This window comes from Boleophthalmus pectinirostris, unplaced genomic scaffold (assembly GCF_026225935.1).
Source record: "Boleophthalmus pectinirostris isolate CB_2022bp ecotype Guang Dong unplaced genomic scaffold, ASM2622593v1 HiC_scaffold_5, whole genome shotgun sequence".
Taxonomy (NCBI): Eukaryota; Metazoa; Chordata; class Actinopteri; order Gobiiformes; family Gobiidae; genus Boleophthalmus; species Boleophthalmus pectinirostris.
Window position 1 is genome coordinate 24187655 of NW_026571404.1, and position 25327 is coordinate 24212981.

Here is a 25327-nt window from a genome sequence, read left to right on the forward strand (position 1 = left end):
AAATTATTCTTTAGATAAACATTTTATTCAAAAATAAATTAGCATACACATTTAAAAGGCAGACACACAGTCGTCATTCCGCTCATAATGAGACTCCTGTCAAAATCGCCAAAGCTCGTCTAAGGTCCATCATAACGATAGGATAAAATGAATGTAAACCTACAGCTGCAACTTACCATTTAATAAACTGTTAAGTAGATCAACAAACCGCCTCAGTCAACGATGAACAAACATGTACACAGTTCATTTAAATATTAAATTCAACATACATGCCCATTTTAAGATCACACTGACTGCAGTGAGACTGGCGCTCGAGATGAGTTCAGACAAATATCTGTAATTGTGGTTCCAGTCCATTGCAAGAATTTCCTGAAAACTTTGGATTTACATTAAAAGCATTGATTGTACTTTGATATGAAAAGTAAGTTTTTAACATGAACATTTAGGCAGAATGTCAAACATGAACCAAGGGACTGATGCTTTGGAATACAGTAGTTTTGAACAAGGCAATGGATATATCAATGATGCTCCATTATGTCTATAGCCATAGAACAGTAGCTCTACTTCATGCAGAAAACTGAATACTGGCTACATAAACTACATAAAGATACACATTTGCAAAGGACTTGACTACAATAAAACAAGATGACAGGCTTCAACAGCCATCTTTTGAGTTAAATCTCTATGAACAATTAAAGAGACAAAACAGGGTTTGACTGATAAAACGGTTCAACACCATGACGCAGACATGATCAGTTTATATTCCATTAAGAACATTTCGGTTTCAATCTGAAAAATGCACAATTTTACCCAATTCTTGTGCCAAGTTAGAATTTTAAGATGCAAAAGAAAATTAACTGATCTCTGAACTGCAGCAGTATGTATTCTCAGCAGCTTGATCCCTGAAGTGGCGTAGGCCTACAGGAGGCCCACATGGACAGGTTCTGATGGGACGGGTGTGGCTACATAAGCACTACATCCTTCAGCATGGCACAGTGGACACAAGATGACAGTGCTTCACATTTTGGCAGCTGACAAGTCAGTCCTTCGAGAACATGCACTTTGTGCTCAGAGGCACTGGGGGGCGACATTCAGCAATCCCTACAATGAATCAACTAGGGCAGCACAGAAATGTGCAAACAAGAGGTGGGCTTTGGTGTTTGACAGTTCAGTTTCAGTTGCAGAGGGGAAAGGTGGTGAGGAGTCAGTGAGTCTTTTGCTTTGTTTGATGTGAGCTTGATTCTGCCAAACTGGCTTTGAGGGAGTTCACCACTGTCTGTCGGACATTATCTTCCATATATTGTTCACTTAGTGGCTTCAAAACCTGCAACACAAAAAGCAAGATCAGAAAAAAAGCTGCCAAATATGAGACAGAAAAGTAAAATCAATAAATACAAGTTAAAAGAAAAAGATAAAAGAAACTGAAGGAACCTAAAAATAGGAATAAAAAATGTAAACTGAAATGCCAAACTGAATCAAACCTAAAAAAAAAAAAAAAAAAAGTTACTTTACATGCAGACAGTTTATATAGATTAAAAACCGTTAATGCAGGCTGCATTTTCTGTGGATCCTGAGATGGGCCTGGCCTGCCAGGGTTCATACATTCAATGACAGTGAGTTGCAGAGTTCATCTTTGTCCAAAAATGTTTTGAGAAAGGGTAAAAAGCAGCCAGTAAAGTGCAGAGAGTAGACAGTTTGTGTAAAAGCTGCAGCTAGTTGGTCTTCTTGTAGTTGTTGTTGAGTGGAGACAGTGTTTGAAATCCCATGGCTACTCCTGGAGGAAATGAGGGGAGCAGGGAGATGGGCCAGGCCAGGCGCCTCCTGACCGGTTCCACCACTTTGGAAAAGACCTATTGGGACACCAGGGAGGAGCAGGACAGTTAACACACACAGCTACAGCAGGCATATGCTAGACAGGTACAGAGGGACTGAAATGTGAAAGGACAGAAGATAAAGGGAAAGATGAATTCTGGGAGGAGGACAAAAGAACATGAACTAAAGTGAAACACGACACAGCGGCGCTCACCTTTCGGATGGTCCTCTGTAGAGCAAAGCAAGAGGCAGAGCAAAGGCAACAGACATGAGCACACGTAAAGAGAGTCTTAAGAACATTTTAGAATAAAGCCCATATCAAAGGAAAGCACTGGATCTTAGGACTAAATGCATCTAAAGGTCTAGTCTATTTGCTTTAGTTGTCCTATTACCCACCTGTTCCCACAGTGTCTCTGCCACCTGGTCTATCAAGGTGCCCACCTCCCGGTACTCTCCAGAATACTTGACATAGGCCCAGGCGCACAGAGCCAGCAGGGCCAGCCCCATGATCATGTTCGCCATGGCAGCCAAAGTGCTCAGGCCAATGAAGCCGGTGATCCCAGACACGATGTAGGTCACAAACATCACAGCGAAGAGCGTTGCGGGGGTACGTGCTGCATAGAAGATGTTTTTGCCATCATTATGCTTGGAGAAGTTGACATAGGCCTCATCCAGCTCGCCCTCTAGCTGACTCTGATATCTCTGACAGAACTCATCACCGCCCATTTTCTTCACCGAGCGGAAGAAGCGCACAGAGTGGTCTCGGAACTCTTCATGACAGCGCTCCAAGTCCGCTGGGGCGATGTACGGCTTGTCTCCTCCACAAATCTGAAGGAGTACAAAACTGCATCAGGACTGGCCATAATCACCAGCCAAATAGTACATTTAACTGTTTGTACCTGCTCCATGCTTTTGCTGTACAAATCTTTGGCACCTGCTACTGCAGTCAGATTGTTGGCCTCAGCTGTGGCCTACAGAAAGTACATTTAGGTTGATAGGGCACACATAGGGTCTCCATTTTAATTTTCCACTTGTCACCAAAACCAACCTGCAGCATGGACTTGGGATGAGGCAGCTCCTCGCCTTGGTAGATCTTAATGTAGGCCTTAAAGTACTCCACAAGATCTCTGCAAGTCACTTTGCTACCTCCAATTTCCTTTTCCACCAGATTTTCTGGGGCCAACAGAAGGGGCACAAGCTTGGCCAGCGCCCTCTTAAAATCATCATCGATATCTAAAAAACAGATAAAAGAATATTTGAGTGTACAGCCAATTATGCAAAGTGCATGGCTGTCAGTAAAGTAAATAAATAAACGCTAATGCAAATTTGTGTGATAATGTACTTGAGTAGAGTGCCAATCACTTCACATGTAACACTACAACACTCGCTCACCCTTCAGCCTGCCGTCGAAGTAGGGGTTAGTGGCGACCTTGAGGCCTGGGTGTGGCAGCAGAAAGCAGCCGATGTTGGAGAAGCATGAGTGGATGTGCTTCCTCACATTCTGCAGCTCCTCGTGTTGGTTCTGCTTCACCTAAGTTCAAACACCATAAACACCACAAGGAAAGCTTAATGTCAGTGTGAGGGTGTAAACAGACAATACACACAATCAAATGAGTTTGCACAGAGCAAACACTAGGTGTGGCAGCTGATGCTGAGACAGTAGTTCTTGAACAAGGTTCTTAAAATAGCCCATTAGCAGTAGCACTTAGAGTGAGGGCATTACCTGAAGTCTTTTCTCCAGGAAAGTATTTCCTCCTTCAAGTCCGTAGTCGTGTTCATAAGGATAACTCCAGTCGCGGATGAGAAACATCAGGGACTACAACACAAAATCATTAGACACAGAGCAAAGCTATTGTGAAACCTATCAAGCCATAATCCTCTGCACTGTCTCACAGATGTGATAAATAATTCAATCATGAAGGGCTTACTTGAAACGGTTTTGAGTAGATCTCCTCCATTGCAAGACGGCCATACTCTGTAAAAAGCTGCAAAAAGAAAGAGGAACTTTTAAAAGTGGTAAAAAGAAATATTCAAAGAAAACAGAAGTCAAAGTGAATTATGCTGACCTGTAGATGCTGCAGGTCATCTTCCTGAATGTTCTGGGACAGATTGTAAACCTGAAAACATGATGCGAGACACAGTTTAAACACAGGGCAAGTGTTTAACACGTCACATCCTTCACACTCGTTTTCCTGAGTCCAACCTGAACAGAGCTGGTCATTGTGCTGAGGGCAAACACTGTGGCACAGTCTTTGATGGTGGACTGACTGTCAAAGGCTCCCTGGGTGTCCACGAGGAGCACTGCCACCTGTGCACAAAACACATTTATGAATTAGATCTACACAAAATACACCCAGTAAGTAAAGTCATATAGAGGAGTTGACATCTAGTGCTAACCTTGCTCCCATCTGGTTTCTGCACCACAAAGACTTCACTCCAGACCTGGATTCCTGTGGTTTCCCTCTCACAGCCTCCTCTCCAAGTGAACCCTGTCAGAGGCTCATCATCCCCTCCCACCCACGGCTCACCCTGCTGTTGGATACAATGGAGGCCAAAGACGAGCAATGGTTAAAAATATGTGGTATGAGGGGAATGTCTGGCAGTAAGTGGGTAGTGCACTACTACTAAGACAATTTCATGGTTGCACAGGTCACACAATTGCAGTAACAGAAGCATCTTTGTGACTTGGTAAAATTATTTGCTTAGTTCATAGTCTGACTCTGGTTTTGGCTGCACAGATTAGATAACCACAATGGAGAAGCTACAAACTGTGTGTGAAACTCTCTGAAAACAAATAATTTAAAAGGGCAAATAATAACATGGAAACTAAGCTCAGCAGTATGCATGTAATTACAGTTATAGAAACCCTCATTTAAAACTGCACCGTGTAACTTTTCTGGTGAAGGGTCCGCTACCTGTTTGTCTCCTTGGAGATTACTGCTTTGCTTGGATTATTTCTCAGTATGGAAATAAACTTCTAAATTTATCACTATGGTTTTTAAAATGATCTTGAACCTATAAAAACACCGGTAATCGAATAAATGCAAGGCAGATCTGTTTAATGCCATACTATGGGTTCAATCCATGCAAAGAAATAACATTACTATGGACACAAGCAAGTAGCAGATGCTCCACCTCAGAACTTACATAGTACACTTTTAAGATGTGGGTGATATGTTTGATCATTTGAAAAGCTGCCAGATCTCCTGCTGCTACAAGCAAAAAACTATACTAGTCATTCAACTTTTTAAAATCAAAGTGGAAAGGCAACCTCACATAATAATCTATGCAAAAATGGATGTGGGGTCACAAAGTTAAGAACAGAGTGTACTGCTTAAATCTCAATTTAAATTAACTACTGTCAAACTACTCATGACTTATTACCAGCTCATATGAAATGCTTGGGCCCATTTTAAACTTATCTGTATTAAAATCTTAATTCTTCTTGATACTTTGAGATTCAGAGTATGAGCCCAAACAGGAAGTGCTTGTCTCCACATGCCATTCAACGGTAACAGATGCCAAACGCCTCATAGTTTCCAGGGCACGTGGCGTCATTAAAACATAGTAATGAAGTAGACTACGCCTGCTGGGATGAGTAACTGTCAGTAGTATCCACACCTTGACTGTTCATTTTGAAGTAGGGCAGGGCAATGCGGTGCCAAAAATCGAATCATGATCTTATTCCTGTCACAATATGCTATTTTCATATCATTGCCATATCGTGATACACATAGGCTGATTAAAAAAAAAAAAAAAAAAAGCAGTCAGTATAGACCATAAACATATTAATACTGAAACCAAACCATAAACCAGAATTGTCCACAAAAAATATTGTAAATGTAAGACACTGGCAAATATTGTTGAGCTGTATAAATAAATAGTAGAATGCAACACTTAAGTAATTTGTTTGTGTAACTTTAGTTCGTTAGACAAAATCGAAATCGTCATATGGCTCCATTAAATCGTGAATGTTTTCAGGCATATCTCTCACCCTAAGACCAGAATAACCGTCTCACCTGAGTGTGCATGTAGCGCAGCATGAAGTCCAGCAGGAAGGACTTGCCCTTTCGAAACGCCCCGGCCACAGACACCACCACCACGTTCAGATCCTTCACATCGTCCTGCAGCAGAATCTTCTCCAGCGCCACAGCATCCAGCTCAAAACTGTGCTCGTCCTCATTGGCCAGGACAATCTGGATGGGCCGTGCCTTCTCTTCCTCCACAACCTAAAAGTGATGTTTGCAACTTGTCATGCATGATAGGGATTTGAGAAAAAGATCTAACTGCTAATTTCCTTAGTACAATGTATGTTTAACAAGTAGTGTTGTGTTTAGCTGCTCATTTCAAACATATAGCATTAACATTCAAGGGAAAACTGAAACATGAACAGCAGTTCCATGCATTTCAGAACAAGAGTTTCAGTAAGACTACTAATAAAAAGGCCCATATTATACCATTTTCTGACCTAGTAAGTTATGTTGTTTCCTCGTCACAAACATAAATGGAGTTGTGTTTTATTCACATATTTTTAATGCACAATACAAGCAGAAAGTGCTCCACTGTGTTTTAAACTCCAAACTCAAAAAGGTAAAAGGTAGCTGTTAACTTGAAAATTGCCACTACATGACATCACAAGTTGGAACAGAGCATTTTGAGCATTGGAGATGTAGACAGACTAATAATAAAAGGATTACTCAAAAGTGAGAATGAAACAAAACACAACTCCAGGTATGTTTTTGGGCAGGTAACAGCATTCTAAGATGGCTTAAAGTGCACAACAATCAGTTTGAGTAATATAGGACCTTTAAGGTAATAGTCCTCTGTAAACAACTATGGCCTCTGATTATTGTACCTGCTCAAATTTTCAATTTAATTGCAGCATACTGTCTGCACATTATGTGCACTACCTGTTCTTCTTGGATTTCTTCATCTGCTGAGGTGAGGACATCATCAGCATCAAAGTCTGGGATTAGAGTGTTTGTCTGTGGAAGAAATTCATCCTCCAAGTCTTCAGGTTTGGCAAGAGGAGGCCTCTGCTTGGCGTGAATGATTGGGACATCCTGCACTCCCCTCCGTCCTAAACGCAAACAGAACAGCAGTTAAACAAGATTGAATGGCACTCCATCTTATTTTGTTGTGACCTATTTTTCATTTACAGGAGCTCTATAGTATGATGGTCACACCCATATGCTGTAGAATACCTGAAGTAGCCTGAGAGTTATAAAGAAAGGCATGAGACCTGTCGAACACAGGAGAAGTTTATTAACCATCAGTATGAGACTCAGAGACATGAACACATTGTGGTATTATTGTCCATTCTGGCTATGCTTCCATCATAGGAAGTATTACAACCTATAGGTCTGTAGTCGACAAATTCTTGGTCTATTAAAGACACGTGCTGCACATCTAATAAATGGATTAAGTGTTACTGGCAAAAGCTCTCAGAAATTATTAGGATCTCACACAAAAGCAACTGTGTATACAGTACACACCTCACTAGTGAAAGAGTGATCAAACTGTTCATACCTAAACTCCAGCTGACTCACTCCATGCATCCACTGTTGTGCTTATAAATTCTGATAACCCAAATAAAATAATTAGTTGATTACTAAATGACTCTAGCTCTAATAACCTCAGACGGCATTGGCCAGATAACAAGAACTGGGCTGGAGGTGTTCTTGATAGATAGTGCAATTTTTCAGTCACTGTATAATTTTGCAATTATGAGGCACGGAAACTCAATGGGAAATTAAATGTTGACTTTACTTTAGGGAGTGTCTTTTGTGTCTTGAGTGTTATGAGAGGCCTAAATGAATGTGAGCTATCTGAAGAACTGAGGGATAACACAGATGTGCCCAAAAACATGTAATCAATACCATACCAACAAAATGGATTCCCTCTCACTTGATCTCTTGTTGTGTTATCTGCATATATGAGGTTGGACCTCACAGACTGGATAAAAATAATACAAGTGTCCTGAGCTACATTCAGTCCCACTGCGGTCCCATCTGCCCATCTGGGTCAGGCTCAGAAATAGAGCTGTGCCACAAAACCACACAGGATGAAGGGCATGAACTACTTCTACTACACAATGAGGGGGACAATGCTACTGCTCAGTAGGGTTGAGAATCACAGGGCGACTTACGATTCAGTACGATACACGATACATGTCTCATGAAACGATATTATCACAATATGGCATGACATGCACCAATTGATATACTGTGCATTATACTCCAAATACCAAATACATTTAGCAAATCACTGTTTATGTAGTTTTCTTCCTCTAAATAAGCAACATAATCGCAGTCACAAAAAAATTCAAAAACTAATAGATAAAAAAATAAAATAAAATTCTCTTGGCGATACATCGATACAGTAACCCACAATAATGTTACTGTTCAGTGAAAGTGTGCCGTTTATGATCCAGATCCATTGCCTTGGGAGCAGACTGGGGCCTTACTTCCTGTCTGTCTGGAAACATGGCAGCACTTGAACTGTGCACTACAAGCTCCAACAAACAGATAGCAGCAAACGAATCCAAGGTTCATTGATGACACCATTTAATTCTCCAGAAACCACTCAACTATTGATGACTCACCAATAATGATTCAATAATAACATAGGCACTGGATCTCATGCCATTTTTCCAAATATGTACTAGCATAACTGTTAGTAATATTATTCTACTCCTTTGAGGACTTTTAATATTTTTTAAAACTTATATCCAGGCATTTCCCTGTGGAATTTGAGACCAGTGTGTTCTTAAGTTTAAGTCATATAGAGCATTAAGTACCTTGTTTGAAAATATTTTTGGACACTAAACAATTATGGTGTTAACAGCTATGGTAGTGCAGTGTTCCAAGTAATGCTACCTCAGAACTATTTAACGCCTCATAAAATTAAGGCAATGACACACACAACGAGTAATACTACTTCTCGTGTTACTCATCTAAATTCTTTTGATGAGAAAGTACTTTTTTCTCCCATTTCCCAGCAATGTAATATTTGCCTTTAAACTGCACAAACAAGTGACAGAACAGTTTATGCTGTAAGTAGGACATGCAGCACTGTCCCAAAGGGCTGTTGTCGGGCTGCTGGAGTCTGAATACCTGCCACTTGTGTGGAACATATATTGAATCTGCCCACCCTGCATAAGAGAACTTTAAAATCACAATGAGGACCCAAGGAGGTGAACAGAGAGCCCTTATAGCTTCCATTATACACTTACACAATTAATTATGAAGCAGCTAATGTACAAGCCATTCCACTGGCTCCACAGAACAGGGCCAGGACTAAAATTAGCCCCTTACTCCTTATCTTACAGTGGGCAGCGCAGATGTTCACTGGCCCACTTGTGTTGCTCTTTGTGTACACTAGACAAACTGCTTTGTGTCTGACACCTGCCTTTGGAAAAGCAACAGTGAATACAATAATTTAAGTCCACATTGGGTTACAAGTCGTTTACAAGACCAGGCCTAAAGCAACCATTTTAATTATATTTATTCAGATAAAGGTTCTGTATATCGATCCATCACTGTAGAAGCTACTCTTAACCAATACTCTTAACCAATAACCAACTATTTTTCTTATTTAAATCACCTGCCAAGGTGCCAATGTGCCATGTGCATTGAAATCCCTCATTTTGGGAAGTGGGTACTGTGGACAGTAAAATAATTTACAGCTTTTCAGGTCAGTACAAAGTGACCAAAAAATTTATGCAAAGGCATGCCAAAAACAAACAAAAAAATTAATTATGTTAGAAAGTAAATAAATAAATAAATAAATAAATAAATAAATAAGTAAAATAAACCATGTCTACTTTAAGATTTGAAGGACAGTGCTCTCTCTGCACACAAGTCAAAGGAAGGCAATGGTTCCACAACAGAAATGACCAATCAGGAGGCAGACTGATGGGGACAAAGTGCAGCTGAAGAGCTGTGAATGTTGTGCTTGTATGTTGCTTCAGACTCGGGGTCAGGTGGCCAGCATTTCACTACATAAGACTATTACGACTGAGTCAAGAATAAACAGTGATGTGTGCTCCTGGTCAACATATGGCTTGTTCTTTACATGTGCTGGAAAAGTTTTTAGCTAAAGGTCCAATATTTAGCAAATCTTGTGAGCTTTAAACCATCAAAAACATACACAGAGTTGAGTTTTGGCTCATTCACACATTTGAGTAAATTTTTATATTAGTGTGTCTACATCTCCAAAACTAAAAAATGCTCTGTTCAACATTGTGATATCATGAAGCTGTTGTTTTCAAGTTAACAGCTAAATTTTACCTTTACCTGCAGAGACTGGCAATTCCAGGACTGAAGTTATCCAAATGATTCTAGTGAAGGTGGACAGTGGAGCTCTTCCTGTATTATCACAGGACATTGTTCTCTCAAACTGAATACAAGAGTGTTTTCAGTTTGAGAGAAGAACACAGCCTAAATACACAGGGTATATGTGTTAAATAAAATGTAAATGACACAAAACACAACTTCAGATATGTTTTGATGAGGAAACAGCATTATAATGTAGAACAGAAAGTGGCGTAATATGGGCCCTTTAATATAAGTGTAATGGTTCTGATTAGAAAATAGCACTTGTAATGATTTAGGCTTTAACAAAAATCATAGAACACTCATTAATGTATAATTAAATAATACCCATGTGCTCAAAATCTAGGAGGTTAAGAAGTGTTACTCAAATCTAGTTGAATGGTAATGCAATTTATAAAGCTGAGGTCGTGAAAACAACACGTGCGGGGACGGCTGCATTTCAGTTTGAAAGAGTCCGGTAACCAAACATGCTCTTCAGCTGCAACAGCGACTGTACTTTAAGAGACCAATAATAGTCCATTTATATATATCCACAAAGAGTTTAGCACGTTGAGCGGATTAACATGTACACACAGCATAGTACTAGTAATGAGTGGCATAAGGATCACCCAGGCAGAAAACTAGTGTAACGCACGTTGTTTCAAAGTTCACACTCCTGACAGAGCAATATGGGGCTTTTGTTGACACTGACAGCAAACTATGGGTTAGTTTTAGAGATAAAGAAAGACTGTTAAGCTTTTGTAAACAGTGAAAGTCGCGATCAAGACGCCAAAGAAACAGGTGTTGTGCAAGAATTTGAATCCACTGTAAGAAATAGACCCCCTTTGGAAAGTGCCAGTTTGGGGACGCGTAAAAACAAGGCACATCTTTTACCCAAACCTGCTTATTCTCCTCTCTTTTATTAGTTTTCCAGGAAGATCTCTCGTCCCTGAATCTGAAATGAACACTGAATACGTGTTTTGCAGAGTTGCCGCATTTGGCCGGACACCGGGGTGCACACATAGGCTAACGGAGAGAAAGAGACAGAGTTTGGCATTGACAAAAACCGAGGCGGCGAACGCGTGCCAATCTGAACGGTAATTCTCCCTCGCGGCTCGATCCGAGGACGCGCGAGTATAATAAAGCTTTCCCGGTTAAAGAAGAGTAGTTTACCTTCGCCGGGGACTCGGGATTTACAGTTGGACTCGAAGTGATTTCTGCTCCTCAGCCCGCTCACCTCCGCCATCTTGGTCTGCTGCTCTGGTGCGGCTGACGTCAGAGCTGCTTATTTCTCTCCCTCCTCGCGGTGCGCAAGTTCAGGGCGCCCCAGGACTCGGGTAGGCTCTCATACACATACACTCTACGGGTAGGCTTTAGTATTTAAGTGCATGTTATCTGCAGTCAAGTACAACGAGCTAACCATTCACTCATGCCCACGTTTTCATAAGTTGCCTTAAAGTTACATTATATTACGCCAAATTGACTCTTGTGCGTTTTAAGCCATGTTATAATGTTTGTTACCTCATCAAAATCATACCTGGAGTTGTATTTTGTTTCACTTACTGGTGTGACCAATCCTGCAGTATTAGTCTGTCTACAAGCTCAAAATGCTCTGTTCCACCTTGTGATGTCATGAAGTGGTAGTTTTCAAGTTGACGGCTACCCTTTACCTTTTGTTTACCTTTTGAGATGGGAAATTTCAGGGCTGTAATCATCCAGATTGTTCTAGTGAAGGTCTGTGGTGTTTAAAAACACAGTGGAGCACTTCATGTATTACCACATGACATCACAAGGTGGAACAGAGTGTTTACTGTTTGAGAAAAGAACATAGCCTAAATATGCACAGCCAAAACACAACTCCAACAACTCTATGTTTTTAATAAGGAAACAACATTATAGCATAGATCGGAAAATAGCATAATATGGACCTTTTAAGGAATGTAGCTACTATTTGCAAGAAAATAAAGGAAACCTGCTTAATTGAATATTGCTCAAACATTGCTCAAATTTTGTGCTCATAAAGGAAGGGTATGTACAATTTTTATTTCAAATTGCATAAACATGACTTATCTGTGTGCCCCCAGACACAAGGTCAACTTCAAATCAAATATACTTTTATAACAATTGAACAGGCTGATTTATTCTTAATTAGAAAACACTGTATGGTCAAGCTGTTAATGCTGTCCATATGGTGTTTTAGTTCTCACGACAGTTGTCCAATCAGGAAGTAGTAATAAACCTCACATGACTCAGATCTGAGTTACCAGTTCCTGTGTCAAAAACCAGTTGGGAAGAAACCTGAAATGACTCATCTGAATCCTCTCTGCCTAAAGCCAATCATTAATCGTGCTAGTGCAGCCTCTGCAGCTCAGTGCATGAGTGCTGAGTGATTTCTGGAAGTACTAAGCTCAAGCTGAGTCATGGTCTGTCCTCCTCAATAAGCTGCCAAAAGCTCTGGCAACCCTAGTTCAATTATGATTGTAGTTTCATTTTTAAAACAACCACAGGCTACATACTCTCCCTTTTACAGTTACTAATGAGTCTAATATTAGGCCTTTATTTTCAGTTGGATATAAAGACACCCTCTGCACATGCAAAATGTCCAGGCTTGTTTTCTTTAGCTCTAGTTTCACACATGCAGGCCTGTCTAAATGTAGTTTTGAAATCACAGTCTCCTCATATTACTAGACACAAAGAATTTGTGATAGAAATCTGGGAAACACTGTTAATTTCCTGAGAGTTTATTTGAACATAATTACAGAGCTGCACTGTTTTTTTTAACAATCCCAAAGAAAACTTGAACCTGGCCTCTGTAAGAACGTAACATCCTGAAATATTGTGACTTAAAAGCACATTACATTATCTGTTTGCATATGCATCTTGTGCTGAGATATGCTGTCCTTTAGTCCGTTGCGTTTATGATGTTTTAATTACTTAACTGATATGGTTTTCTAGATAGCCAAATCAAATGCCATAAAAGCAATTCATAAGTGGATCCACTTACTTACACTTGAGTTTTTTCAGCTGTTCATGTCTTGACGTTTAAAACACCTCCATACCTCCCTTGAGACTGAGGGTAAAAAGCAGGTGAAATATATGTGTTTACAATCTCATCAACTTGTTTCCTCACTGTGACACGTTTAACGATAAAGATTCTATTCTGTTTGAGACCTTATTGACTGTACTTTAAGTAATAGCATACATGTGGCCCTTTTATGAGCAGTAAAGACACTTGTAGCAGTGAGTTTGCAGCCCTAATGGTTTTGCATGTTTACATAGGCCTCAGACAGTAGCATGTTTGCATTTCCTGCAGGTTAACTAAACCCAGTGTTCAACAAGGGGCAGGTAAAGTAAGTGGCAAAAACTGTGACCTTGGTCTATATTTTGCTGTCATCAGTCGAAGATAGTTGTATGTAAACAGATGATAAGTTCAGAGCTGCTCCTAAATAACCCTGGGTATTGAGCTCGCCGTGCAGAGACGGCTGTGATTGGACCTTTGAACATTCCTGGATCAATGCTTTCTCCCAGGGACATCCCAACATATCCAGAAGATCCAGCACCAGATTAGCTGTGACATTTAGTACTAATACGTTGTCTTCTGTGTGTTTATGTCAACAAACAGAATTCTATTGATCTAATATTTGTCTTGTGGTGCTTTGAAAGTATTAAGAAACAGGTTGCACAAAAAGTTAAACCAAATTTCTTGAGACACACAAAGAGAATGCACTGTAAATATTTCAGTGTATATTGTAAAATGATGGTGTCGTGTGAGAAGTGTGGCCATGTTAATCTATGTCACTGCTGTCCTATTCTTAGCTCGTCCCATTGGCCAGCAGAAATATGAGATGTAGAGCTCTGATAATTTTAGAGTATGGCTCAGGAAACAGTGGCCAAATGAGCCAACCAGGAGCAGACTCCAGATGTTTAGGCTATGTCATGTGTTTTCATGTGTGTTTTATAGTCTATAGATTGTTAAAGATTAACTTACTTGAATGCATTATGTTTTTATTTATTTGCTTTAATATCAAACTTCTTTAGGCCTACTTTACTTGTCTAATCTTATTATACTCCCATGTTTGACACTTGACTTGAAATTCCATCCCACGTGACCAGCAGGAGGTGACATTTTAGTAAAGAGCTCACTCTAGTGGTTCATAGACGACAACGCTTTACTTTTGAAAAGCAGGAACACAATATAGTTCAAACATACATACACATACAACTAATACTGATATATATCACTTATATTTACATTTAAATTATATAGAGAAATATATAATTGCTCCCTATAGTAGTAGTAGAGAGTTGATTATGGATGTGATAACAATTGTACCCACAAAGGGGCACTGTTGATCTGTGCAAAAAAGTTTCTGTGTTCTTGTCCTCTAGAGATTTCATTATGAAATACAAAAACGAACTTTTAGTGAATTTGCCAATTATCGTTATTTGTTTTATGTTTGTGTCAACTGTCAGCACGTTTTTTCCTTTTTCTTTCTTTTTTTTTTTTCTTTTTTGTAAGTAAATCCTTGTTTACAGTATCGTTATGTCGCTCCCTGCCACCACAAGGGGGCAGCATTTGCTAACCCAGGTTCCTCATCAGTCTACTTTCTTTTTCAGTTCCTCAGAGACAGGTGAGCTGCACGATGGTCGCGTGGATCTGCTAAAATAACAGTTTGTTTTACACACATTAGCGCGGTATGATGTTTTTTACGCATTAAAATTATGCCTGCACATTGGTGTAATTATACATACTGTAAGCACGTTGATTTAAATGTACTTTTTGCCATTTTGTACTTAGTGCTAACCTCGAATCCAAGAAATCTAAACGGTTGCCTAAATATTTTGTTCCTTCATTATTTCTTGTCTCAGTTGTCTGTGGTGTGAGCATCGGTCTTAGAAGTTATGACAATAGGCCTACTATTAATTTTAGTTGGCCTAATGTAGCTCTATAGGCTAATGACATTCATATTTATTGTAGGCTTATACTCTGTAGGTTTTTCTAACTGATTATTACTTTATTGACTGACATATTTGTGTGTGCATGGTTACCTCTTTGTGCTCTGGTATTATCTTGTGATTTAAGCCGTCTGTGTTTTGTGTGTTCAACAGGTTTATTGTCCCACTCTGCATATGTTGGGCTCGTGGTGCTGAGGCTGGCGCATTGTTGCTGGTTGTCATGGCGCCTGACCGTGGTACATCATGTCAGAGGCATAGACCGTATATCAGAGGCATAGACCGTATATATACTTCTTTACACAGTCTATGGTCAGAGGCTGTCACTGATCGAGAGGACAGTCCCACTAGAGCTAAGGCACGTGGAAACCGGTAATGTCTGAATACTAGATGTGGTCTTATGAGATAAACTTTTACTGGACAAATTCATGAAGTATACGCAAAGGAAAGTACATAAGAAAAAACAGAAATAGCTCTACATTCAACTAGGCCGTTCACTGTGGTAATCACAGCATGCCCTTCCTTATCACTCTGACAAAACTGTTAATTTTTATTTATTTGTTTTTATTTACTTAAAAATAAGTCTATGTTTAATGCCCCAATTATTTAATTGTGGTTAATGCTACATAACTGCCAGTAAATGGGTCTAATTTCCGTGTGTTAATAATTGTTTATAATTATTTTAGTATAACAGGTAGTAGTTAAATATTGTTCTAATCTTGTCGCTGTTGATAAATGACACCAGGCAGGGGACAGATTCTTTCCTTTTAAACTCTCAGGTTATCATTGTAATCCTCTTTAATAGTTAAGCCTTCACCTCTCCACCCTGCTGCAGTGGGCCAGAGCTGGTGCCTCGGGGCAGTGGAGCCTTTGGGCGTGAAAGGGAAAAGCAGAGCAGACAGTGAGGCCAGGCGGGCAGCACACGGCAGCAGGGAGCCTCATCACTCTCTCCACACTTCTGCTGTCACTGCTTTTGTTCCTGTGGCATTACTGTGGCACGGACACAGGCTCCCAGGTAACTCCAGTGCTCAGCCCAGAGCATAAATGTACGTACATACATGTATATTTATACATGCACATTTATATACACTCATCAGAATGACAAAACACATGAAGACAGACTAATCGTACAAGAAACATAATGTTAGAATTTTTTATACACGTCAAACGACAGGGGAAAAATAAATTCATAATATTAAATGCATCATAGAATATGCACATATGAAGCCATAACAATTTTCCTTATTATCTTATGATGTTAAATATGCAAGACATTAAGTTTTCTGCATCTAGCAACTATTGTTTAAGTGTAATTACTTCACTTAAGGTGCTGTTGAAAAAAGCTTGAATGTCATATATCTGTTTGCTGCTGTTAAAAAGATGATGTTTAATCACATGCATTTGAGTGAGCGTATCCCACCTTAATGTTTCAGGTGGAGCAGCTCACCCCCTGGTGCAAAGACATAAAACAAAAAACAAATCCATCAGGTTCCATGCTGGGATTTTTAAACACACTTTTTTGTTCTGAATGTTTGAGTTTTCACTCAGTAATTATCGTTGTTTTAATTGTCACGACATCATTCACAATACCCTGAGCAGATATGATTGTTTACAAAACAGAGCTAGAGCAAGTTTCAATCATTTCCAACCCATTTCCACTTTGTTATACTAAACTTTTGTTCAGTGTTTTCTTCCATAAAGTTTACTTTTTTAGTAGGTAAGAGTTTGTAACTTCTAGTGTAGAACATGTATGAACTAGTTCTATATACGATATACATGTACATTTGTCAAACTTAGCTTTTAGTTATGCTTTTTAATATGAATATGTTTTAAAATTTTAAATGGAGGGTATGCAGTATTAGTATTTCTGATCAAAAACATTGCCAAGCTCTGTCTCTTTTAACCTATGATAAAAATTAAAAATGTTCAAATATTCCCACACTGATAATAATTGTAATGCAGATTTAGTCTTAAGTATCAAAACATTGTACATAATGGCCAAGTTGTTGTCTTTTTGTGTTTTGGTTCCCCAAACGATCCAATCAGAAAACAAAATGAGCCGCACATGAGTCTCTATTTTGAGTTCCCAGTTCCTACAACTAAAATCAGTTGAAAATGAAACTACAGCCAATTATTAATCAGTGCTACTGCAGCCTCTGCAGCTCAGTGAATGAATTCTCAAGTCTGTGAGCTTTCACATGAGGCACACCCTGTCAGTATGAGAATGACAAAACCTTGTATATGTCCTCTTTATGCATTTGAAAGGTGTATTGTGTAACATTTCTGGTAGAGGGTCCACTAAATGCTTTTTCTGTTATTGCTTTGTGTTGGATGTTTCACACTATTGCATTAAACCTTTCTATCTTCATGGAGACCAAACCAGACCAGGTTCCTAGGTATTTTTGAGCTATAAAACCACCTATGACCTATAAAATCACCTGTAATTGAGTATTTTTATTACTATATTACTATATTTCTGTATTTTATTTTTACTTGTACATATACATTTATATAATTATGCCTTGTTTGACATCAGTCTCTTGCTGCTGCTTTTTTAGAATTTGTTATACCATTTCTTTTTCTCTTATAATATGCTGTGAGCTACTGTGTTCAAATAATTTCCCTTGTAGATCAGTAAAATTTGTCTAAGTCTAACTCTTAAGTCTAAATGTAAGGTAGAACTGTTTAATGTCATACTGTGGAACATTCCAGGTAGAGAAGTTACATATCCATAGAAACAATCAGATGACGGGTCCCCAACCAAAAAATTACACAGTGCACCTTTAAGTCATGTTCAGTTGTGAGCTCTTAGTCTGTTCTTTAAACAGTATCGGTGCAGGTTACACACCATCCCTTTAAAGCAGGAGATAATATAAAATTACATTGTTTACATTTACACCTCATACATGGATTGAAAGAAACATGATGTAAAATTTAACACTATCCAATAATCCCAGATTCTGTTCCTGGTCCTCCTCGGAGAGTACCAGAGCAGCGTGCAGACTTGTATACAGACCTGGGCTGCAGCTTTGTGCTCCTTCAAAAGCGAAGAGCAAAAAGATATGAGCTTTAATTGTGCTGCTTTATCAGTGGGAGAAAGGCAGGATGGACTCAGTTTAAGGTGCCTTTATTGGACTACAGAGTGAGACAGAGCAGCGCAGGGTAATTGGCAGAATGGGACAGAGTGAATGAGAAAGAGGCGAGAACAATTAACGCTCTGTGGAAACCAACAGGAGACTGTGTACTGTAGATGGATCTGTTGCTATAACAGAATTTTTCCACAAATATAAATACATTTTCCAGCAATCCTTTGGTACACTGTAACTTTTATGGTTAAGAGTCAGTCATTTGCTTCTCTCCATGGTGATATTGCCTTGAATGTTCCACAGTACAGCATTACACTTAGGGTCTGCCACCTGCTTCTCTTCATGGAGATGTTATTGCTTTGTCTGTAATGTTTCACAGTATGGGATTAAATAGTTCATCATCATGGAGCCAAACCAGGCCAAGTTACTGGTCAGATCAGTGGAGAGGCAACCCCTCTTACAGTCACAATGCCTATTTTTCTAGGTAATTTTGAGCTATAAAACTACTTGTAATTGAATAAATGTAAGGTAGATCTGGTTAATGTCATGTTCTGGAACATTTGAAGCAGAGCACTGATCCCAAACTGAAAAGTTACACAGTTTATCTTTAATTTCTGCTTCTGCACCTCACAAAAGTACGTAAAAAAGCTCATTAGCATTCTACTAATTTAACTGACTTTTTCCTGTAGTAAATCTCCAAACTTTCATTGGAGTACTGATTATAATGGGCCTCTTCCACCTTGAGATCTCTGTGTGTGTAAACTTCTCCAGGCTCATATCTCTGCAGTGTACAGGCCCCTTTGCTCTCATTACAACTTGATTAACCCTCTTATCCGTGCATCGCTCCATGAAACTCCAGCCATATGTATGTGTTTAGAGGTTTGCCAGTGCAGTATTCAGTTTAAATGCCTTGCTCTTGTCCTAGTGAAGGATTTTTCAGACTTTAATTGTTTGCACAGCTAAGAGAGGTACATTTCGTGTTCACATTTGAAGTCACTGATCAGCGTTATATTCTATCTGCAGTGCTCCACAGCTTGTTAATGTGACTGGCTAATGCAGGCTCCATTCTATTACATCTAAACTAATGTGTTTGTCTGGGTATATCAGGACAATAGAAAAAGTTCATTCTCAAGCTGTTGCGTACTAACTCTAATGGCACCATTCACATGTGAAATGACTGTATGTGGTTTAGTGTCACAAATAATGTCAAATGAATCAAAAGCAGATGAAAAGATGAAACTGTTGTATAAGCAAAGTACCACAAGAGTGTCACTGGAAGAAAAGATTAGTGAACATATTTCAGCATTTCAAGATAACTTAACCAAGCAGTGATTCGTAACAGATAAGATTTTAAATTTAGCATTTCTATTAAAGGGCCCATATTACACTAGTTTTAATGTTGTTTCCTCATCATAAACATACCTGGAGTTGTGTTTGGTTCATTCACACATGTTTAACACACAAACTCTGCATATTTAGGCTGAGTTCTTCTGTGATGCCATGTGGTAATACAGAAAGTGCTCCACTGTGTTTTAATGCTCCATACACCTTCACATGAATTAGTTGGATGCCTTCAGCTGTTGAAAACTACCACTTCATGATACCACAAAGTGGAACAGAGCATCTTTAGCTTTGGAGATATAGACAGAGTAATAATGTATATAAGGTATAGCTATATAGAAAATAAAAGGTTAATCAAACTGTGTGAATGAAACAAAACAACTCTAGGTATGTTTTTATGAGGTAACAACATTATAACATGGCTTAAAGTCACAACAGTCAATTTTGTGTAATATAGGACCTAAGTATTATGTTTTCTATATGATGCTATTTTTATAAATGAAAGAAATTGCAAGTGATAGCCCTATTTATAAATTAATTCATGCTATGAAACAAACTACTTTGTCTAATCAAATAGTGGTGTAGTTATCTGAATGGCCTTAGATTAAATCATTATGTCATTTTAAATCCATCATTTCACATTGAGCTCTTTTTAAAATCTTTGAAATGTCAGGAGTGATGCTAATGTGTCATTCCCACCGGTGTACTCTCTCTCCTCCGCGGCCTCACGCTGCCTCCTGACATGAATATATGAGTGTTTTTATGTGCGCTCAAAAGGCGTTGCTGAGTTAAGTGGCCTTGTTGTACTGGGCCTGGACCCTGGCGGCCTCGGGGGTGTGTGAGCTGATGGGGGAGGAGGAGGGCGGGTGGAGGAGCTCCTAACACCATGCCTAATCGGCCTTTCTCACCAGGGTCAAGACTTTCTGTCTGGGTCCACGGTGCTCCCTGCCACCGAGGACTGGACCATTCACATGCACAATGTCCCTGTCAGTCCCAACAACACTTCCTGCCTCCACTGGCTCCAGCGCTCACAGGGATACACAATATTTCACAGCTCACAACAATGGCCTGTCTGCCTGCACCCACCATATGGTTACTATGGGTGCAATATTGACACACATCACTAATTATTCAAAGACTTGAGGAAGTGACTGAGGTTCAGAAAGGAGGAGAAACTATGTTGAGTAATGTGTGGATGAGATAAAACTGCACTGTCCTAACTTGAGAAAGGCTCAAAATGGCAAGAAGACTTTATATTTGTTGCCACTGTTTGTTCCATTAAAGTTACTGTGCACTAAACTAAAATGTTCAAACCGTATTTTGTGGTGTGAGGAAAAGGAAGGACATCTGGACTAAAATCTATAGGCATCCAGCGCACCTCTGTCCAGCATATGTCTGTTTTATTCCCACCGGACCCCCCTTATGCTGTATATTTAATCTCTGACCACAACACAACTGCACATAATGCGAACACTTAGCTCATTATTCTAATAGGACTTTTGATATTTAACTACATTCTGTAGCACACATATGCAGAACTACAGCACTGCTTCAGTTCAGACAGACTAAAGTCATTAGTGGTTGTGTGCTCTACTGTGAAATTGCTTTGGGATTGTTTAATTGGGCTTCACCTGCAGTTGTGCTGTATTATTATGTTTTACCTAATGCTAAATATTAGCCACGCAACACTTTCTCATCACTTTCTTAGCAGGAGGGAAACTACTTTTCAAATTCACTTTGATAGCTTTTTCTTTAGTTTGAGTTTTTGGTGATACTTTTGCACAAATGTTTTATTTTATTTTATTTTTATATTTTACTACAAACTTACACTAATTTTCACCATAGTTATGACTTAGAGAATTTTCATATTTTTAATATTTAATGTTAATTCATTATTAAATTACATTCACAATAAAAGGAAACAAATAATTAAATTGATGTTTTATAATACCTTCAACATTTATTATTACTATTAGAGTAGTGCATTAAATCCAGATATCATAAGAGACCAAAAACACTTTTCAATGACTGTAAAGCATTTTACATTTTCTTTGGTTGGAAAAGCACTTTATAAATAATGTTTGATGGATTTTTTCATCTTTGGATGCTGTACAAGAAATAGCCATGTACGGTAGTATGGCCATTATTAACTTAAAGATGTGTGTTTTTCTCCCCACAGTCCCAGTGCACTAGTTCTCCTGGTGGTGCCCCGTGGTCCGGAGCCCCCTGTTGGGTGGGAATGGTCCCCTGTGCAGTGGGCCATGACAGGATCATGTTGGGACAGGCCCCACGCTCTCCTCCACAGGACATATGATTGACAGCTCTCACCGAGGGAGGCGGGACACTCATCTGTCAGTCTGCTACAGATAGAGATCGTATGTGTGGGAGAGTGCTCTGAGGTGCCACACATTCCAACAGGCATGAGGTACAACAACACCACAGGTGGGTACACAGTCTATAAGTCATCAGTATTAAATATGTAGCTTCACATGTGCTGTACCTCAGTTTACAATAAAGACAGACAATAAAGCTCTTCATAATTAGATGCAAATAATAGACAGCCATCTTAATTTAACTTTGGGTACAGACCCTTTAACCTGTTTCTCAGGACTGTTTATATGTTTTCCTCATGTCTATGTGGGACTTCTCAGTGTGCTTGGGTTTCTCGTAAACCTTAAAATACCCCCCCACTAATGCTTACTGTTCTATATTGGTCTTCATACCTACTATGTATATTACTTTATGAAAACAGCAAGTACAGCCTGTTACAACTGAACCCATCACAGCCAAGAGTCTAAGTGAAGAGAGCCCTCAAGTCAACACAAAATCTGTGCTACTTCTAGACTGCAGCGAGAGGGATTTTCTTTTGCCATAATATCTCCAAGCCCAGAACTGCTAAACTACCATTGTTTCATTCTGAATCTGGTCTGCTCTTTGTCTTTTTGTTTATTTTCAGTCCTAAATATTTCCTTCCAAAATGTAAGAATGTGTGCACACTTGTAAACTTTTTATCTGGAGGTGCCAAGTTGGCCATCTGGTTGACGGGCAGAATGGTAGCTCGCGCTGTGGGAGTGTGTGGCGTGTGGCGCTCTGAAGGGACGTGGACACATGTATGATCGACTGCTACACAATATGTTCCCCTTCCGCTCACATGAGATATTATTATAAACAACATCTTAGTTTGCCTGGGCTTGCAGTCAGTCCTTTTTCTTGTGTTGTATACTCACAGATTCATGCTCATTCTTAGACAAACTTTATCAATTCACAAGGAAATTACTTAGTAGTAGTTTATCTGGTCATTTTGCAGCACTACAAAACAAAACAAAAAATATAGACTACAACCCCATGGATCATGTCCAGAATGGTTTAGGCTGAAGTAAAAAGTACTTAAAATGCCTAACCCTATTAAACAATGACAGAATTCCAAGAAAGAAAGCAGTGTATGAACAGCAAGTCTGCATTTACAATTTCACTTATGACTTACTTTATATATAAGAGGCAAAATATAAATTAAAACAAATTAAATTTAATGCATAATTCATTCATTCCAGAGCTCTATATCTTTCAAAACATAACACTTTATACTCTTTTAAAGACTTCAACAGTTTTTTTAATCATCATTCAGATTGTTCCGTATATTAACCCCTCCATATATTCCCATATACTAACTCATCTAACAGAAATACAATCGTCAGCATGCAATCTTCAACACAATCGTTCACACATTAACATACAATAACAAAAAGTAAAATTAAATAAATAAAAAATAAATTCCTTCAAATTAATACAAATAAAATTCATAATAATAAAATTTCCAAAGATAGCAAAGTATTTCTGTCAAATCTGAGGCTCAACACAAGATTTTTTTTGTGTTTTATAATATTACGTTAATTGTCGTCATATCACACAGAAATAGGTTAGCACAGTAGTTTGAGGTATTGTTCTGTCATATGTATTTTGACACATTTGTACATTTGCATGTAATGGATTTGATCCTCAGCTCTTTTGTTTACTTAAAAAAATAGTTTAGCTCTAATGGATCTTTATGGACAGCATAGGCTTTTAATGTGAATACTGTCACTGTACAGCACATAAGAAACTGATCCTAAAATCTGCAACTTTGCAGAGGCATTACAGTGCAGTTGATGAAGCAATACTTTTCATTTTAACTCTATCTAAATGGTATGTAATGATACCAAGGCCAGTGAAGCCTGATTGAAAAACACATACTCATAGGTATAGACTCACTGTTGGTGGAGGTTGAAGGTTGCCCCGGGCCCAGATGTTACCGTGCCTCCTGACTCCAGTCCTGTGCCCGCGTGATGGGCTGTGCCACATCTGTCCGGGCAGAGGTGTGCCATATTGCCTCCCATCTGCCTGGTGGCACACACACGGACTCTCTCATGCTGCCTGCCCAGAAACTGCCCATTTTAACCAGCGCCATAAAGCTGGTAATTCATGGGAGTAGAACAGCGGGTTTTTAAAGGCGCTCAGAGGAACTGAACAGAGCTGGAACCTTCACCAGCTGATGGACAGATTTCACTCTACGGTTTGCCACCAGAACTCTGTGAAGTGAGCTATGTACATGCAGAGACGAGACTTTAACATTTTCTCTCTGTATCTCTCTCTGTCCTTGCCTGTGCCGCCATCTGGTTTCTCGCGCCAGCATCTCTCTATCTTTCTTGTATGCGTTTCAATGAGCCAAGAGTGCAGTATGGATGTGAATGTCACCTCTGTCCCAATGTTACTGTGGGGAAATTGACTTCTTAGCCTCTGTGCTGTCGGTGGCCATATGCTGATGTTTTCATATTCCAGAGAAAGGAGGCCGGGGAGTCGTAAAGAGCGCTTAAAAATGTTAGAATTACAGCCCTGGCTAGCAGTGGTGAGACAGAGACGCCCCTTCTGCCACAGACCTAACTGAATGTGCTCGCAAACTGGTGGCCATTTTGCTTTTTGCATGTTTAGTATCACTTACTTATTAAAGATTCACAGGCGGTTGGTGCATGAGGAACAGTTAAGCGTCTTGGTTGATGGCCGTCTTTAGGAGACTCGAGCCGCGGAGTTCGACGCAGTGCTAGCAGCTTATCTATATTTCATGCTTTTATCTGCTCTCCTGGTTTAATTAGGCAGTTAGCGACTCATTAAATTCTATTGAGAACAAACTTTCACCTCGTAGCAAAGTTGTGCTGATGTGGAGCTTTTGCAGACTGTAGTAATGCTTTTGATTAGCTTGCAAAGTCAAAGTTATTGTTAAGTTGTTTTGTATGAGTGGTTTAGTGGCTCATATCATATTTCGATATTTTGCTTTCAAATGGAGACAGATGGAAGATTAATTAGTAGTAAAAGTAAATACAAACACTTCTGACAGTATGCTGCAATCATTACATCTGTATTACAGAATGGAAGTGTCTATTTCTGACAGTTGTGACAGATATCTTCACATAACAGAGTCAGGGGAAAAAAAGCTAATTTAATAACCGAAATATGATATTGTATCGTCAGAAGTCTCACAATAATATCATGGGCTGTCACAGTATATCGAATCACAAGTACCTTTGCTTAAATGCATGGTTTTATAGCAACAGCTTATACACATAGGGAACTACATATCCCATGATTCATTTCAGTGCAGACAACATGAATAGATATGTTTTTTACTTGAATTCTTGGGATTATGACAATAATAATTCACACCAAAATCTTGTCAAGGTATTTTAAAAGCAAAATAGTGTTCCATCTACAATTATATTAGCGTCTTCAAAATATCGCAATAAATATCGTACTGTGAGATGCACATCATGATAATATCGTACTGTGAGA

General features: G+C 39.2%; 1 protein-coding gene across 2 annotated transcripts; it reads right to left on the minus strand.

The window, feature by feature from the left end:
* Positions 1–3: 3 nt before the first annotated feature.
* Positions 4–11423, minus strand: atl2 (atlastin GTPase 2). Of its 2 annotated transcripts, XM_055162371.1 has the most exons (14): positions 11301–11423; positions 6723–6892; positions 5832–6041; positions 4210–4344; positions 4016–4120; positions 3879–3929; positions 3741–3797; positions 3536–3628; positions 3205–3343; positions 2861–3045; positions 2712–2783; positions 2209–2640; positions 2027–2041; positions 1347–1850 (listed from the first exon to the last, which is right to left on the minus strand). In XM_055162371.1, the coding sequence occupies exons 1-14, from the start codon at positions 11371–11373 to the stop codon at positions 1713–1715; spliced, it is 1875 nt and encodes a 624-aa protein (XP_055018346.1). In that variant the 5' UTR covers positions 11374–11423; the 3' UTR covers positions 1347–1712. The 2 variants fall into 2 exon arrangements, with proteins under 2 accessions (XP_020776656.1, XP_055018346.1); XM_020920997.2 differs by lacking the exons at positions 1347–1850; positions 2027–2041 and adding an exon at positions 4–1324.
* Between the last annotated feature and the right edge of the window lie 13904 nt (positions 11424–25327).

Bases quoted from the DNA above. Each gene is read 5' to 3' on its own strand.
- atl2 (XM_055162371.1), bottom strand. From the start codon at position 11,373: ATGGCGGAGGTGAGCGGGCTGAGGAGCAGAAATCACTTCGAGTCCAAC. The intron at 3,046-3,204 runs GTGAGCGAGTGT...TCTGTTTTTTAG, and splicing joins CTTCGACGGCAGGCTGAAGG to ATATCGATGATGATTTTAAG. The intron at 2,641-2,711 runs GTACAAACAGTT...GTACTCCTTCAG, and splicing joins ACAGCAAAAGCATGGAGCAG to ATTTGTGGAGGAGACAAGCC.